Genomic DNA, 15930 nt, shown 5'->3' with positions numbered 1-15930 from the left:
TTAAGCTCAAGTTCGGTTCTTCCGCGCCTGTCGGACGCAGCCCTTTTGCGCCCCAGTGAGGAAGCTAAAGGCTAATGATGCTCCTCTTAGACAAAGACACCAGCATCTCCCTACTTCAGATTATGGGTTGAGACGTATCCTGGTGCTGGTAAACAGAGACCCCCTGCTGGAGGGAGGAGGGGGGTTGGAATTAGCGCCAGCGCTCCCCTCTCTGCAGCTTCGCCTTCTAGCGCCCTGCCCCCCTCATCTTGAAGGGCTCTATTCCTGGCTCCTGTTCCCCTGCCATCTGTCCGCCAGGCTGCACGTGTGATGGGAGTCCCGATGAAGGGCCCCACAGATTAGCCCCCATCAGCGGTTTGATCTGGATCGGCGTCTCGTCGACCCCCGAGATCATCCGAACAGACTCGACGGTCAGGTATGCTACGTGTCACAGATGCCGAAGCGCAGGCGAAACTGCGGGGAGAAAATGAATACGTTCAAAAATGAGTTCAGATGTACCTCAACTATGTCAGAGCTGTGGGTTTGGCCCCGACAGGAATAGCGATACATAGAGGGAGCCGTCAAAGGCAAACAAACTCCATCGTGTCCTTTCGAGAGTAAAGACTGCAGCAGAAATGACATATATATGGAAAACAGAGGCGAGTACAAGGGAGTAGCTTCAAATGAGCGTGGAAGAGGAAAAGAATCCAGGCACATTTCCGAAAAGTAAACATTGTCATAGCAACACCCGAAGTTGGATATGGAGTCGAGCTGATCATCATAGTTCGGGTCGGCAATGATTCAATGCGCGATGAGTTCCATTCTGGCTTCTTTGCGGTATGCTTGTGAAATTCTGCTATTTCACCACAATTTGCCATTCATCGGTTGAGGCTACGACAAAAAAAAAAAAAAGTCTTGAAGCCACTATTTCACCTGTCCTGGATGCGTGACTTCCCAAAGAAGTCCTCTTTCCTGAGCTATCATCAGGGCCTGAAGCTGCACTTTGGTGCTTCAAGGGCCTCCACAAGGACCTCCTCAAAACCCCGCTGAAGTAAGCGGAGTCGACCTCTTGACGTGCCGACTGAGGTGGAGTCAATACCGACCATCAGCGGAGCCAGAATCGGAGTCATCTATCATTGGGGGCATTGGGGATGTGGACTTTGGTGAGGAGTACGACTCCATACTGGAACAAGGCTTGTGCCGTGATGACGTTTGAATGTAAGTTGACGGGATTGCGTATCCTTTTCCGGACTCATTTGGAGGTACTCTCTTCACGGAAATCTCTGGATTTAACGGGCAGAAAATTTAATACCCCTCTTCCCGCCGCGGGGGGGACGTGACCACCGTGAGGACAAACTCAATTTTCCACTTCTTCTAAGCCTCATCAATAAGGCAACTGTTCGCCATTACGGCCCGTATCTTCAGAATAAGAGTCCGAACAAAGTGTTGATGTACGGGTGGAGCGAGAAAGGGACGGGAAGTGAGTCGGTGTGCGAGAAAAGGATGCAAAGAAAAGAGTTAAATTGAAGCGGCAACCCCTGGAGGAAGAGAAGGAAATGCAAACGAGCAGCAGATTCATTCATTGGAATGCAAATGTGAACTTGAGGAAGAGGGGGGTTTGGGGATGGCCCCGGTACCTTCCTGCGACCCACCGCCTGCAAAGGACGATGGGTATCGGCACCAACATCCTCCAACCATCAACTCCCTGGGCCAACTTTTCTCTAGATGACGCCTGCCTCTCTCCAGAAGAACCCCACCACCACCATCCTTCCCTGCTTCCTCCAACGCAACTCCTCCTCCCTGCGGTTCCTCCTTGCGCCGCGGCTGTTCTTATGAATCCCCCCTTTTGTTCGGCGACTCCCGGGGAAACATGACGCGGAGAAACACGAGTGGCGGCGCTCAACGTGACCCCGCTTTGCCGCGGATCCTTCCTCCTTGAGGGGCCGGACGGGAGGCCAGCGCCGCCAGGATAGAGCGGGATTGTCCCGACTCCACTCCTCCCCATGATGTGATGCTCACAAAGGCCCTTGATGAAGCTGCCTCCTCCTCCTTCTTCTTCTGCTTCTTCTTGCCCTCCCCCCCTTATGAGCATACAATCACATTAGATATAGATGATGTCACCCGCGCCTGCCGCGGCTACTCCGGGGGCGGCGAGGGCCTTGAGAGGCGGGGGAGGTGGTCTTCATCTCAACCCCCACCTCCTCCTCCTCTTCTTCCAACCCCCTGTTCCATGCCTTTCCAATGTGGCCTTTGTCACACTGAAGCCAGACACGGCACGTTAGCTTAAAGCTGCCACTACGATGTGACGCAGTACAGAGTTGGCAGCAGTTAGCTGAACCCCCTCTTCCCCCAAACCCCTCGCCGCCGTCCCCGTAAAAGGGGCGAATGCTTCGGGACGCAAGGCAGCATGCCGTCGTTCACTGACCGCGGAAATGCGAAGGGAAAATCCTGCGCTACACGATTGTAGCACACACTATTAGCAAAAGGCTAAATAAGAAGAAGAGCTATATTAAATTTAGATAAAACAAACTCATGGCGTGTAAAACAATAAAATATATTGCTTATAGTCATAGTGAAAATACATAAAAAATATACAGTGGACCTTCACTTTTCGCGGGAGTTATGTTCCAAGACCCCAAAGTAGAGACGGATGTTTGCAGATGGCATTGTGATCTGTAGTGAGAGCAGGGATCAGGTGGAGGAACATCTAGAGAGGTGGAGGTATGCTCTGGAAAGGAGGGGAATGAAGGTTAATCTCAGGAAGACTGAATATATGTGTGTGAATGAGAGGAACCCGGGTGGAACGGTGAGGCTACAGGGAGTGGTGATCAAGAGGTTAGAAGATGGAGGACTATCAGCCAGAATAAAAGGAAAGGTGTACAAGACAGTGGTGAGACCAGTGATGCTGTATGGTCTAGAAAAAATTACCAAAAGACAGGAGGCAGAACTAGAGGTCGCAGAGATGAAGATGTTGAGGTTCTCTTTGGGAGCGACCAGGATGGAGGGGACCAGGAATGAGTCCATCAGAGGGACGGCACATGGTAGATGTTTTGGAGAGAAGGTCAGAGATGATTTGGTCATGGACGGAGGAGAAAGAGTGAATGTACTGGTAGGGAAAAGTCCTAAGGAAAAGAAGAATTTGTCATGGGGTGCAGGACATGTATGACAGAGACAAAGTAATGGCTGAGATGGTTTGGACATGGACACTCCTCTGTTCATGTCCAAACCGTGGTGAAGATCTGGGTTGAAGGTTGCTGAAGGTGGAGCTGCAAGGCAGGAGGTCCAGACGAAGACCAAAGAGAGGATTTATGGAGGTAGTGAGAGAAGAGTAGCCGGCGTGAGAGAGGAGGATACCAAGAATAGGGTTAGATGGAGTGGGTTGATTCGCTGTGGTGACCCCTGAGGGGAAAGCCCAAGGACGAAGAAGAAGAAGTGGAGATGTGATCATTTTGATGGTATTTACAGATATATTAACGCTCAACAAACCTTTATGAACCTCCTGCAACCCACCATCGACTGTATTAACGCTTCCCACGCCCATACAGAACACTAAACACTTTTGCTTGGCGTTTAGCAGGCATTGTAAAGCGTGGTGGTATCGCAAAAAAAATAGAGACACTTTCACAAACTAAACAGCACAAAGTGGACAGTATTCACGCTTACGTGAACGGCAGTGAAGTGGACCAGGACATGTATGCTGGGGACAACCGACAAGGAGATCAGCTACTTTTCTCCATGAACCAATCAACATGAGGAACGGAACATCAGCCAATAGCATACCAAGTACGGTTAGGCTAGAATATGGAAAAAAAAAAGTTCAAACACTGCAAAAAAAACGATAAATTGCGGAAAAAAAGCAAAGTAGCGAGGGTCCACTGTATGTATATATATGTAGATAATATTATGAGTTGTTGAGTCGGCGTATCGTGGGCTGCTAGCGTCACAAAAGCAACAATTCTGGGAGTCGGTCTGCTGGAAGGAGGTGCAGGCAGAGATCTTCTCCTGAAGGAGGTGCAGGGAGGAACCCCAGAGGTGCACGAGGAGCAGCGACTTCCTCAGCAAGTCGGGCGAGAGGAACGCCAAGAAGAAACAAAAAGAAAAAGCGAAAGTTCCTCCTCAGCAAAGACGGACACAGGAACGGTCCGAGTAGACGAGAGGAACGATGAGCTTTGTAAGACTCTTCTCTCTCAACGTCTTCTCCCCCCACTTCTAGCTGTCAAGAAGATGTTACTTTTCCACACCTCCATCTCACACCTGAGAGAGGGGATGAAAAAAAATAACTCATGAATGATTCATGTGCAGGAGGAGTGATGGAAGGGGGGGAGCAGCTCGACGCCACAGGGCTTTGAGTTAAGAAGGAAAAGGAAGGAAAAAGGGAAAAAATAAAGCCGCGATGCTCTTTCTACATGAGACGACAATCCGACTTCCTTCCTCTTCTTCATCTTCTTCTTCTTCTTCTTCTTCTTCAGTGACAGCCGTGTCGCTGCGCGCCCCGTTTTCTGCGTCAGAAGGGGGCGCTTTTATCGGGGTCACGTTGGGCGTAGATCCGGCGTGGGGAAAAGCGCTAGCTGCGCCGCGGCTGACGGGCGCTAATTAGGCAAACGACGCTCGGTAAAGGCGACACCGCGCGCGCGATGCGTCAAATTAAAGGCCTGACATCCCTGATCGCGACGAACGTGAGGCGGCGTCACGGCAACCGCATCCACGAGAAAGATGGTTGGATCGCCATGGCAACCGCAGCTGTCTCTTAGCTTGCCAAGTTGAGGCGATACAAAAGCAGAGCGTTAGCATAATGGACGCGATTAGCACGATTCGAGTAGCTTGATTAGCATAGCGAGCAATAAGCGTGTAACCTCGATTAATGTCACTTCTGATGGAGGGCCCAATCACCTGCCCAGGATGCCATAAGCCCCGCCCCCTTCACCCCCTCAACTGCTTGACTTGAAATTCAGGAAGTGACAGGGAAAGGGAGACACCTGTCAAGCTCCAGACGCTTAGCCCACAAGCTAGCATCTTTGGGGAGCATCTGAGCAAGGGGGGGGGAAAGGACCCATCGCCATGGAAACAGCTGACACTTGAATGGGTTCTGTTATGCTAACGTGCTAATCCACTGGCCCATCAGGTGAGATGCTAAGCTCGAGTCACATGCTGCCACTCGCCAATGTGAACACAGAGGTGAAATCATAATCAAGGTCGTAAAAAACAAGTTCAAATGAGAAATGAATAAAAAGACTCATGCCTGGGAGACAAAACCAAGGGCAAAGAGTTCAAATAAATGAAACAACGCAAACCAAAGAAAGCTAATGTAGCACAGGGCAGTACGTGGCGAATGAAAACAAAGCCTTTCCTCGTGCGGCGCCGCGTGACGACGTGCAAGAAACGTTTCACGTAAAAACGCTTAGCCCACAAGCTAGCATCTTTGAGGAGCACCTTAGCAAGGGGGGGAAAGGACCCATCGCCATGGAAACAGCTGCCGCTTGAATGGGTTCTGTCCTGCTAACATGCTAATCCACTGGCCCATCAGGTGAGATGCTAAGCTCGAGTCACATGCTGCCATTCGCCAATGCTAACACAGAGGTGAAATCATAATCAAGGTCATAAAAACAAGTTCAAGTGAGAAAATAAAAAGACTCATGCCTGAGAGCCAAAACGAAGGGCAAAGAGTTCAAATAAACAAAACAACGCAAACCAAAGAAAGCTAATGTAGCACAGGGCAGTACGTGGCGAATGTAAACAAACCCGTTCGTGCAAGAAACGTTTCACGTAAAAACACTCGGGAGACGCCGACATAACCGCGAAACGTGAGTTAGCGTTAGCAAGGGAATAGCCCGGTATGCTTTTCTTTATTCTTCAAGCTAAATAACCCCCGGCATTAGCGGCGGACGTACCTCCTCAGGCAGGCTGACCACCAGGCCATTCTCCGCCGGGCCCACCAGCGCCTGCAGGAAGTACTCGCTGCAGGCGGCGAGCACGGCGCGGTGCCCGCGGAACTCCTTGCCTTCCACCAGGACGGTCACATCGCACAGGATGTCCTGCTTCCGCTGGTCGTTGAGGCAGAGGAGGATGTTGGTACAATGGACCGTGGACTCATAAACGTACATGGGGGCTTCGGGCTTCTCATCCACGGACATACCGCTCACGCCCTGGAGACACAAGCACAGCGGAGGGGTTTAGGTTGCCGTCCAGCGCGTACCGCCGGGCTGACATCAGCGTCATGATTCCACATATGCAGGCCTGAGTGACGGCTGCGCTTACTAAGCCCTCACACACACACACACACACACACACACATGCAGGAACAGGGGTTTGATACACGCATGCACGTGTGGACGTTTAAAAAAAAAAAACAGAGGAAAAGTCGGCGGGAAGCTGCTCGCGGTTTAAACTCCCGGGTCGGACCAAATGTGGGGATATGCGGGGGGGGGAGCGGGGTCAGAGGTCGCGGGGGTTGTGACCCCGCCCACGCCCGTGCACGTGTATGCGGAAGTGAAAGCTGGACTTCAGTGATATGTTTTGTCACACAAGTATTCATTCATTTATTTGTTTGTTTGTTTTTCAAACATAACTTTTTACATAACCCCCCCCCTCCGCTCAGCAGACATGGAAGATTCCTGGACTGCAGCAACACATTCATTCAATCATTTTCAAAACATAACTTTATGAACTTTTAAATTAATTTTTAAAAAATAAATGTGGCATAATATTTTATCATTCATTTATCATACAGACGTTCATTTTTTTTAAATAAATTTGACATATTTTATCATTCATTCATCATACAGACGTTAATTTCTAAAAAATAACTTTGACAAAATATCTTATAATTCAATCACCATACAGACGTTCATTTTTAAAAAATCAATTTGACATATTATTTTATCATTCATTCATCATACAGACGTTCATTTTTCAAAAAATAAACTTGACATAATATTTTATAATTCATTCATCGTACAGACGTTAATTTTTGAAAAAATTAATTTGACATAATATTTTATCATTCATTCATCATACAGACATTCATTTTCAAAAAAATAAATTTGACATAACATTTTATAATTCAATCATCATACAGACGTTCATTTTTAAAAAATAAATTTGACACATTATTTTATCATTCATTCATCATACAGACGTTCATTTTTAAGAAATAAATTTGCTGGCTTTTTACACGGCCGTCTTGCTTGATGCACGGTAACGTGAGACATCGACTAAAGAAACATACAGTTGTTTTATCATAAAGGCGGTCATTTATTCATTTAAACCAAACTTTGTGAACTCTTTTTACCCCTTCAGTCCACGACACACTCGCCCCCCCGACCCGCGACTGAGCGCTAATCAGAAAATTGGTAGGAAATGAAATGAACGGTCACGAGGGCGGAGGAGGGGGTGACAAGGTGCAGGGTGATGATTTTTAAATCTATTAAATTTAAAAGAAAATGAACTGAGATGTTTAAAAACGGACAGTCGGAGGTCTGGACGCCTCAGGGATCTCGTGATGAAGCTCCTGGACGTTTTCACAAGGAGCTCCTTTCATTTTTAAATCTAAAGATTCATTCATTAATTTAACCTGCCTCCTAGAAGAGGTCATAAATCAGTCACGGTGGCCATCTTTCTCCTCCGAGTGTAAAATAAATATAGCGTTATTGTTATTACTATGTTATTACTACGCTATTACTGTGTTTTTACTATGTTATTATTACTTTCTCACAACTCTGAGTTCAATCGTCTCACTTGGAGATGCTTTTTTTTTTGTGTCGAGCCTCGAAGGAGACAGGATTTTCCAAAAACATGAGCGAAAGTTGAACGTCCCGATCAGCCGTTTATTCCCTGAAGATCAATAAATCAATAAACATTAATTTTTCTGAGGATTCCCTGGATGGTCGCATGACGAGTTGGCGGTTAATTTGCGGCCCGTGAAATCAAATTTCAAAATGATTAGAAATATGGTCGGACCCGAACCGATCGAGGTACTGATTATGGATTTCTGGATGATCAATTAATTTTTTTCCAATCGCAGAATGTAAGAAAAATAGATTGTAAACAAGAAAAAAAAGATTTAAATCTAAAATCAGGAAACATGAAACGGAACTGAAAGGCGTGACGTGTTTTGGCACACACACACACACCCCCACCCACACACACACACGCCAACACACATACACACACACACACACACACACGACTAAACTGAACAACTTTTACATAAAAATCTTGCATTTGTTCGGTTTTTAAAAAAAATGGATGGAGCTTGAAGTGGAGCAAGACACACACACACACAAACACACACACACACACACACACACACACACACACACACACACACAGATGCAGACAACCACACAAAACACTCGATAACAGGGATTTGATGTGAGAACCTCGCACTTGATTGGCTCGTTGGGAAAAAGGAGGCGGGGCTTGAATAGTAGCACTTGGAGACCGCTAACCACACACGCTGATACACACACACACACACACACACACACACACACACACACACACACACACACGCACGCAAAAATGCACGCTCTCATGCACCAAAGACTTGCTGACGGGAGCTCTAACTTAAAAACCTTGCATTTGATTGGCTGATCAAAAAGTGGGCGGGGCTTGAGGAGCAGCGAGATGAAAATCTGCAGAGGGAAGCAGCACTAGTAGACCGCTAACCACACACACGGATACACACATCTACACACACGCGTACACACACACGGACACACACTTTTGGTGACAACAGGGATTCCGCTTCAGAAACTTGTATTTGATTGGCTTGTTGAAAAAAGGAGGCGGGGCTTAAGGAAGACAAGGATATCTATCTATCTATCTATCTATATATGTATTTTTATACATGCAGAGGGAAGCTGCGCTAGTAGACTGCTAACCACACACACACACACACACACACACACACAAAGACTTTTAGTGACAAAAATGGGACATAATCCAAAAACGTTGCAATCTGATTGGCTTTTCGCGATAAAGTGAGCGGGGTTTCAATAGTAGCACACTGCTAACCACGCACGCACGCACGCACGCACACACACACACACACACACACACACACACTCAGACAGGAGAGATTTAATGCAAACGTCTTTTATTTGATAGGCTTGCGGTGGGCGAGTATTTTCCGTCTATGTATCTGCATCACAAGTAGATCGTAAACCATCTTTCATGAGGGGGCGTGGCCAAACCCGTCCGCCCGCCCTCACGCCACTTCTGATTGGACGATCCGGCGTCGCTGGACTCATCAGCCCCTTCAGGGGTTTAGCGGTAAAGGAGCAGTCAGCGCTTAAACACTAATCATATCTTTGAGCGGGGTGTGTGTGTATATGTGTGTATGTGTGTGTGTGTGTGTGTTACGCGCTCATGACCTATTTCCAACCCCCCCAAGTAAACTGCAAATCAATCAGCGGGTTTTTTTTTTTTGTGCGGAAAATCTGACGTCCAATCAGGTTGCAGCTTGTTGACATCTCAGCACAAATGCTCGGTACCTGTCAGAGCGGCTGGCTGTCAAACACTGGAACATCTGCAGAACTCCAGAACACACACACACACACACACACATATGCTGTTAGCGCGCATATTTTCGCCCATCATCTCGACCCCCGTTTTCCAGGAATAACGTTTCCAGATGCGGTCCGGGGCGACCCTTGCGTTCTCTACCTCCCTCCCTCCCTCCGCCTAGCATCGGACGGTTAGCGGCGCTAACACACAAACACCGCTACGCGCCGCAAAGTAGCAGGTTGTGGCGGAAACCTGATTAGAACTGCTGATGGAGGCAGAAGGTTTTCTTTCTTTCTTTCTTTCTTCCTTCCTCTCTCTCTCTCTTCCTGCCACGAGGCCCGGGCCGGGAGATGCTAACGGGGTTAGCGCCGCGGCGCTATCGAGAGCAAACCCCGCCACTGCCGCCGCTAGCTGTGTGGCGAGCGTAGGAGCGTGACGCCGCAGGTACTTCCTGCTCGAACGCGCACTGCAGCGCGTCACGCCAACCTGTGGTCGCGGCGTCACGTTGCCAAGCCGCCGGACGAAAAACAAACAACATTTTATATTTGTCATTTTATAATCTGAATGAGTAATTCCTATTCATTCATTCATTATCCATAATGCTAATCCTGCGCTATGGGGATGCTGGAGTCTCTGCTGCCATTGGACGAGAGGCAGGGTGACCCTGGACCAATCACAGGGCCAGATATTGAGACATGCAACCATTCGCCCTCTCATTCACAAGTCTGATAGAGACGTAAAAGTGATTCACTCATTCATTCACACATAAAGAAGTGAAATCCCTCGTTCTCTGTTAGCGCAGCTAATTTTCCACCAATTGATAGAAGTGAGTTCCGATGGCCTGGATATCTTTTTTTTTAAATAAAAAAAAAATATCTCCAAAATTTTTGTATCTCAGAAAATTGGCAAATATTCCAAGAAAAAATCTGAAAAAAATATGATTTTCAAAAAATTTGATCGTAAAGTAGTGAATGGAAGAAAAACTAAAATTAGAAAAATATGATAAGGATATTGGCAGGAATTCACCAAATGAGGGATTTGATTGACAGTTCTACGTCTGGGTCCAGGTCCATGTTACCATGGCGATGACAGGACTGGGTCTCACCGCGATTGTAATTGTATTAATTCTTGGTTTTATTTTATGATGCACAATTTTTTTTTCTCCTAGTTTTGCTCTAATTTCGATTGTAAAATTAATTATAAATTTCACATAATTTGTGTCTTTTTTTTCTTTTGACATGAAAAATAAGGTTAATTTTATCATCTTTCCATTTATTGATTTATTCTGTATTTTTGTTATAATTCACAAATTCAAAAAAATGCTCTCGATTTCTGTCTGCATTTCAAACGCATATCTTGCTGATTTCTTTCTAATTAAATTCATTTATTTGTCGTGTTTGCTACTGTTAGCATTTTTTTAGCATCCTCCTCACATTGCATCCTTTTTCCATTAAATTGATCAGATTTCTCAACCTTTAAATTGTTTTTTTCTTAACCTCCTAATTTCTTTCTGCTTTTGAAATCAATCCTTGATTTTCTCTTTTCGTTGACAAATCATCAACAACTATGTCGACCGTTTACATGCAAACGGACGTCGGTTTAAAAGTAATTTGTCTACTGGCGGCAGAAAAACGAAGGTTCCCCAGCAGGTGGGCGGCCATGTTTGAAGTCCACTAATTTTTTTTCTTTTTGTTTTTTTTTTGTTTTACTGGATGCTGAAGCGCCGTTCGGGAGCGTCGACCCGGACGAACCTGCTCGCGCAGCAAATCACAGCGGGTGGTCGGGAAGCAGCAGCCTGGAAGAACTGCTGAGATCATCAGAAAGCGGCTAATAGATCATTAGCCCACGTGTGTGTGTGTGTGTGTGTGCGTGTGTATTTGTGGAGTGATTAAAACGGATCAATTGACAATCTAAATTTGCTCAGGCTACTTGCTAGCTTTTATCAGACCCTGCGCCCCTGAGCTAGTCGTAGCTAGCTAGCAAAAATCTAAATTAGCGCAGGCTAATTGCTAGCTTTCTCTCAGACCCCGCGCCCCTGCACTAGCTCGTAGCTAGCTAGCGAAAATCTAAATTAGCGCAGGCTAATTGCTCGCTTTCATCAGACTCCGCCCCCCTGAACAAGTTGGAGCTATCTAGCAAAAATCTAAATTAGCGCAGGCTAAATGCTAACTTTCTCTCAGATCCCGCGCCAATGCACTAGCTCGTAGCTAGCTAGCGGGCGTCTGTTCATGAGCGCAAACGTTGCAGTTCCTCGCCGGCGGCAGGAGGTCGTCGGGGTCGCCGGTATCGATGGCGTTGACCCCTCCCCCCCCCGATTACACGCTCAGGAATGCGGAGACATAATGGCGTTCTGTTTGTCGGCCATGTTTGATCACACATGTCCGGGTCATGTGCTTCCAATTCCAGAACATGCAAAGGCGGGGGGACCGTTCACCACCCCCGCGGTGACGAATGGTAGCGCCCGACACGGCGGCGTCTGCGTCGCCACTCGACCGGCCTCGTCGGCCCATATCGTTATCTGCACCGGCGTCAAAGATGGCGGCGCGGCCAATCGAATTAGGACTCCAGAAAAAAAACAAAGGTCCGACTGAAATGTTATGTTGGCTCCGCCTCCCAGCCAATCAGAAATGACCCCGGAGCCTCCTCTGATCCAGAGATCCAGGAAGTAACCGAACCGAGTCCCGCAAACAGGCGCACGTGCACAACTGAGGGGTGACTGCACACACACACACACACACACACGCACACTCCGACACACCATTTAAACTCCAACGCGGTCATGTGACGCGGCGTTACCTCAGAAAGATCCGGTCATCCCGTCCATCCTGACGACTCGCAAACGTCTCTCACTGTCAGCCGCCGCGCTGGAGCCTACCCGTATGTGTGTGTGTGTGTGTGTGTGTGTGTGTGTAGGGGGGGGAGGGGGGGTGTGAGTATGACTGAGCAAGTGAGGTATGCGTGTGTGTTTGTTTGTGTGTGTGTGTGTGTGTGTGCGCTGGCATGCCGGAGTATTTTTGGGCCGTGGCTACTCAGATGCAGCCTGCATGAATCATGACTTCCCACAGAGTAGGTCAGAGCGGCGGTGAGTCATATTGCCGTCTTATATGGTAACGGGCCGCACATGTGACAGAAACACAGAGGTTATCTATAGACCGAGCTGTTTCACATGTCTGGATCCCCCTCCTCGCCTCGCCGCCTCGCCGCCCCCGCCGCCCCCGCCGCCAAACTCTCCGGGTGACATTAACGCCGATTTGTCTGTTCGGTTTGGACCGCCCCGCCGAGTGATTCGCTCGCGTGATTCGCTCGCGGCGGCCGACCGATTCATCTTTTCTACACACAAAGTTTCCTCGGCTGCGACGTTTTTGACTGTTTTCGGACTGCGTGAGGAACGATGAGCCCAACCGTTTTCCCCTATTGGTCGGCCTGCAGACGTAGCTCCGCCCCCTGCGGGATATAGATACACCACTGCGTTGATTGTCGGTCATGTGACCGGAAGGGCCAATCAGTTTGCACACACACATGCATTCATTCAATCATAATCTCAACCGCTTATCTCACATCAGGGTTGCAGGGGATGGAGCTAATCCGTAACGCGATTGGGCGAAAGGCGGAGTTCACCCGGACCAATCACAGAGCTCCATATAGAGACATGCAACCGTTCATTCACATCTACCGACATTTTGGGGTGTTTGAGGAACCTCCTGACTGTTTTTGGAGTGTGTGAGGAACCTGGGGAACCCCACGCAGATGTGGGAAGCTTGGAGACTCCACACATAAGGCCCCCCCCCCCCGTCGTCGTAATCGAACCGGGGACCTCCTTGCTGCGAGGGTGGAAGCGCTAACCGCTACGCCGCCGCAAATACGGATTAATATGAAGGAAAGGGAGTCATAATGGAAGTCGAAACCCCCGAAAGAAGAGGGCGGGGGTGTTGTGGGGGGGGGCGCTGGGGTTCTGACGGGTCGGATTAGGAAACCCGTAGCGACTCTTGTGCTAATTAGCCTCCGTGATTGACAGGATGTGGAGCCGCACACGTGAACGACCGGATTACGCTTTGCATTATTAATAGGGCTGAGGGAGGTGGGGTGTGAAACGCTAAGAATCGGCGGGAAACCCTCCGAGTGGAAGGGTGGGATCGGAATTTGACGGGAGAACGGTGACGGAAAGAAGGAGGAGAAGAAGAAGAAGAAAAAAAAAAACAACGTAAGTGGAAAGTCTCGCCACAGGAAAAAGAGTTGACACAGAGGTAGCGCCCACGTCAGAGCCTTCAAAAGGCGTGCTCGTGTGTGCGTGTATGTGTGTGTGTGTGTGTGTGTGTGTGTGTGTGTGTGTGTGTGGGCCGCAGGGTGCGAGTTTGTTGATACGGCAAACCGAGGCAATTTTCCACACGGCGCTGGCGCCGAGCTTGAAGAACACGCAGCGGGCGCTACAGGGAGCTATACGTTTCCAGATCAGAAGCTGCAGAGCCGGGGGTTAGCGGACGGGGGTTAGCGGACGGGGGTTAGCGGGTGAGAGGGTGAAACACTCCATCCAACACACACTCCACTTCCGCTGAGACGAAAAAGTGCCTTAAACTGGAGTCAACCCTTAAAGGTCGACCAAATTCCACTGCGTTGCTTATTATTCATTGCGACAGAGTTCCATCATTCAGTCACTTATTCACACGTGCGACCATTAACAACCTCCTTCACCCACCATATAAGGTCATACAACCATTCACCCTTTCATTCACGTACCATATAAATCATACAATCATTCACCCTTTCATTCACGTGCCATATAAGGTCATACAACCATTCACCCTTTCATTCACGTGCCATATAAGGTCATACAACCATTCACCCTTTCATTCACGTGCCATATAAGGTCATACAACCATTCACATACCATATAAGTTCATACAACCATTCACCCTTTCATTCACGTGCCATATAAGGTCATACAACCATTCACCCTTTCATTCACGTACCATATAAGGTCATACAACCATTCACCCTTTCATTCACATACCATATAAGGTAGTACAACATTCACATCCCATATAAGGTCATACAATGTTGACCTCCTGCATGTGTTCAACCTGTCGGCGGAACCTGGAGAACCCTGAGGAACCCTGTGGAGAACATGGACCTGAAGCCCCGCCCCCCTGCCTGTCAATCAAATCAAGCTACTTTTTTCGACATCGAGATGGTGCTGAACAGCCGGCGCTGTCAGTTTGGTGTGTGTATGTGTGTGTGTGTGTGTGTGTGTGTGTGTGTGTGTGCGTGTGTGTGTGTGAGTGTGTGTGTAGGGGTCGTTCATGTTACCCATTCAGAGAACGGCGGCGGCGGGTTACATGAATCCACTGGCAGAGCTAATCTGGGAAGTGATGCGAGGTCAAACACACACACACACACACACACACACGCACACACACACACACACACACGAACACACACACATAGTCATTTTAAGCCACCGGCAGCACCAACACATGTCAGGACATCATATCTTTTCATAGTGAGAGTTTTTAAAGCGATGAGTATCTGTTTCCCGCGTCAGCTGTCAATCACAGGGTCAGCTGTCAATCACAGGGTCAGCTGTCAATCAAGGGTCAGCTGTCAATCACAAGGTCAGCTGTCAATCATAAGGTCAGCTGTCAATCACAAGGTCAACTATCAGCAGGTGTTGGACAGTATTTTATAAAAAATGTCCAACAGAGCAAGTTTACCTGCAAGCTCGCTGTTGCTAAGCTATGAATTAGCCTTTCCATTATCATCTGTTGACATTTGTTTGTTTTCTGATCTATTGAGGATTAAAAACGGCGTTATCCTGAAAGGTCAGCCTGGGCGCCATGTGGGCGTAAGCTCGGCGCCGCCGAAACGAAATGCGGCACCATGACGCGGCACCAAAGGTTAGGATTTTTTTTACTTTTCTTTTTTTTTCCCTCGCAGACGTGATGGCGGCTGGTGCGGTTTGGTGTCTTTTAGAAACTTTCAGTGAGTCAACCCTGGAAGAGAAAGTGCTTCTAATGAGTTGGCGCCCCGAGGTTTTGGGGGAAGGGGGGGGGGGGATCCTTGTCTGCATATCAAAGTATCGAAACAACAGCCGTGACGGCCTTTTAAGGCCATATCCAGCTTTTACCTAAAAAAAGTGTAATTACACGTAGTAATAACACAGTAATAACACCCCCGGGGGTTGTAATAACAGGCGGTTGGTGAAAAATTGGAAATTTTGTGGTTGTGTTTTTCTTTAAATTTTTGTGACACCTGAGTTGATTTCTGAAAAATAGTTCTTGGGACCCCCCCCCCCCCCCAAAAAAAAAAATTAAATAAGACGGTTCGGTTGCAGAGGGAAAACCCGACGCTCGGTTTGGTTTTTGTTGACACGGCGTGAATCGGTGACTTTTTTTTTTCATTTGTATTTTTCGCAAGTTCCCGCCAGCCAATCACGGGCGAGATCAACAC

The 15930-nt window shown here is 48.0% G+C and overlaps 1 protein-coding gene across 2 annotated transcripts in view; it reads right to left on the bottom strand.

Annotated features, from left to right (window-relative positions):
* The window catches only part of bach2b (BACH transcriptional regulator 2b), a 68197-nt gene that overhangs the window by 17108 nt on the left and 35159 nt on the right, over nucleotides 1-15930 (bottom strand). Inside the window, exons 1-2 of one of the 2 annotated variants that reach the window (XM_086143323.1) lie at nucleotides 12283-12311; nucleotides 5868-6122 (exon numbers count right to left, since the gene is read on the bottom strand). In XM_086143323.1, the coding sequence (XP_085999449.1) occupies nucleotides 5868-6110 (243 nt within the window). In that variant the 5' untranslated portion in view covers nucleotides 6111-6122; nucleotides 12283-12311. Of the gene's footprint in view, nucleotides 1-5867; nucleotides 6123-12282; nucleotides 12312-15930 lie in introns of those variants that run through there. The other variant, XM_086143322.1, reaches the window with a different exon arrangement.

Source organism: Fistularia commersonii, chromosome 36 (assembly GCF_037954325.1).
Source record: "Fistularia commersonii isolate RoL2024-O1a breed Wild chromosome 36, RoL_Fcom_v1.0, whole genome shotgun sequence".
Taxonomy (NCBI): domain Eukaryota; kingdom Metazoa; phylum Chordata; class Actinopteri; order Syngnathiformes; family Fistulariidae; genus Fistularia; species Fistularia commersonii.
The sequence above is the reverse complement of the archived record's forward strand: the minus strand, read 5'-3'. Positions and strand labels throughout refer to the sequence as shown.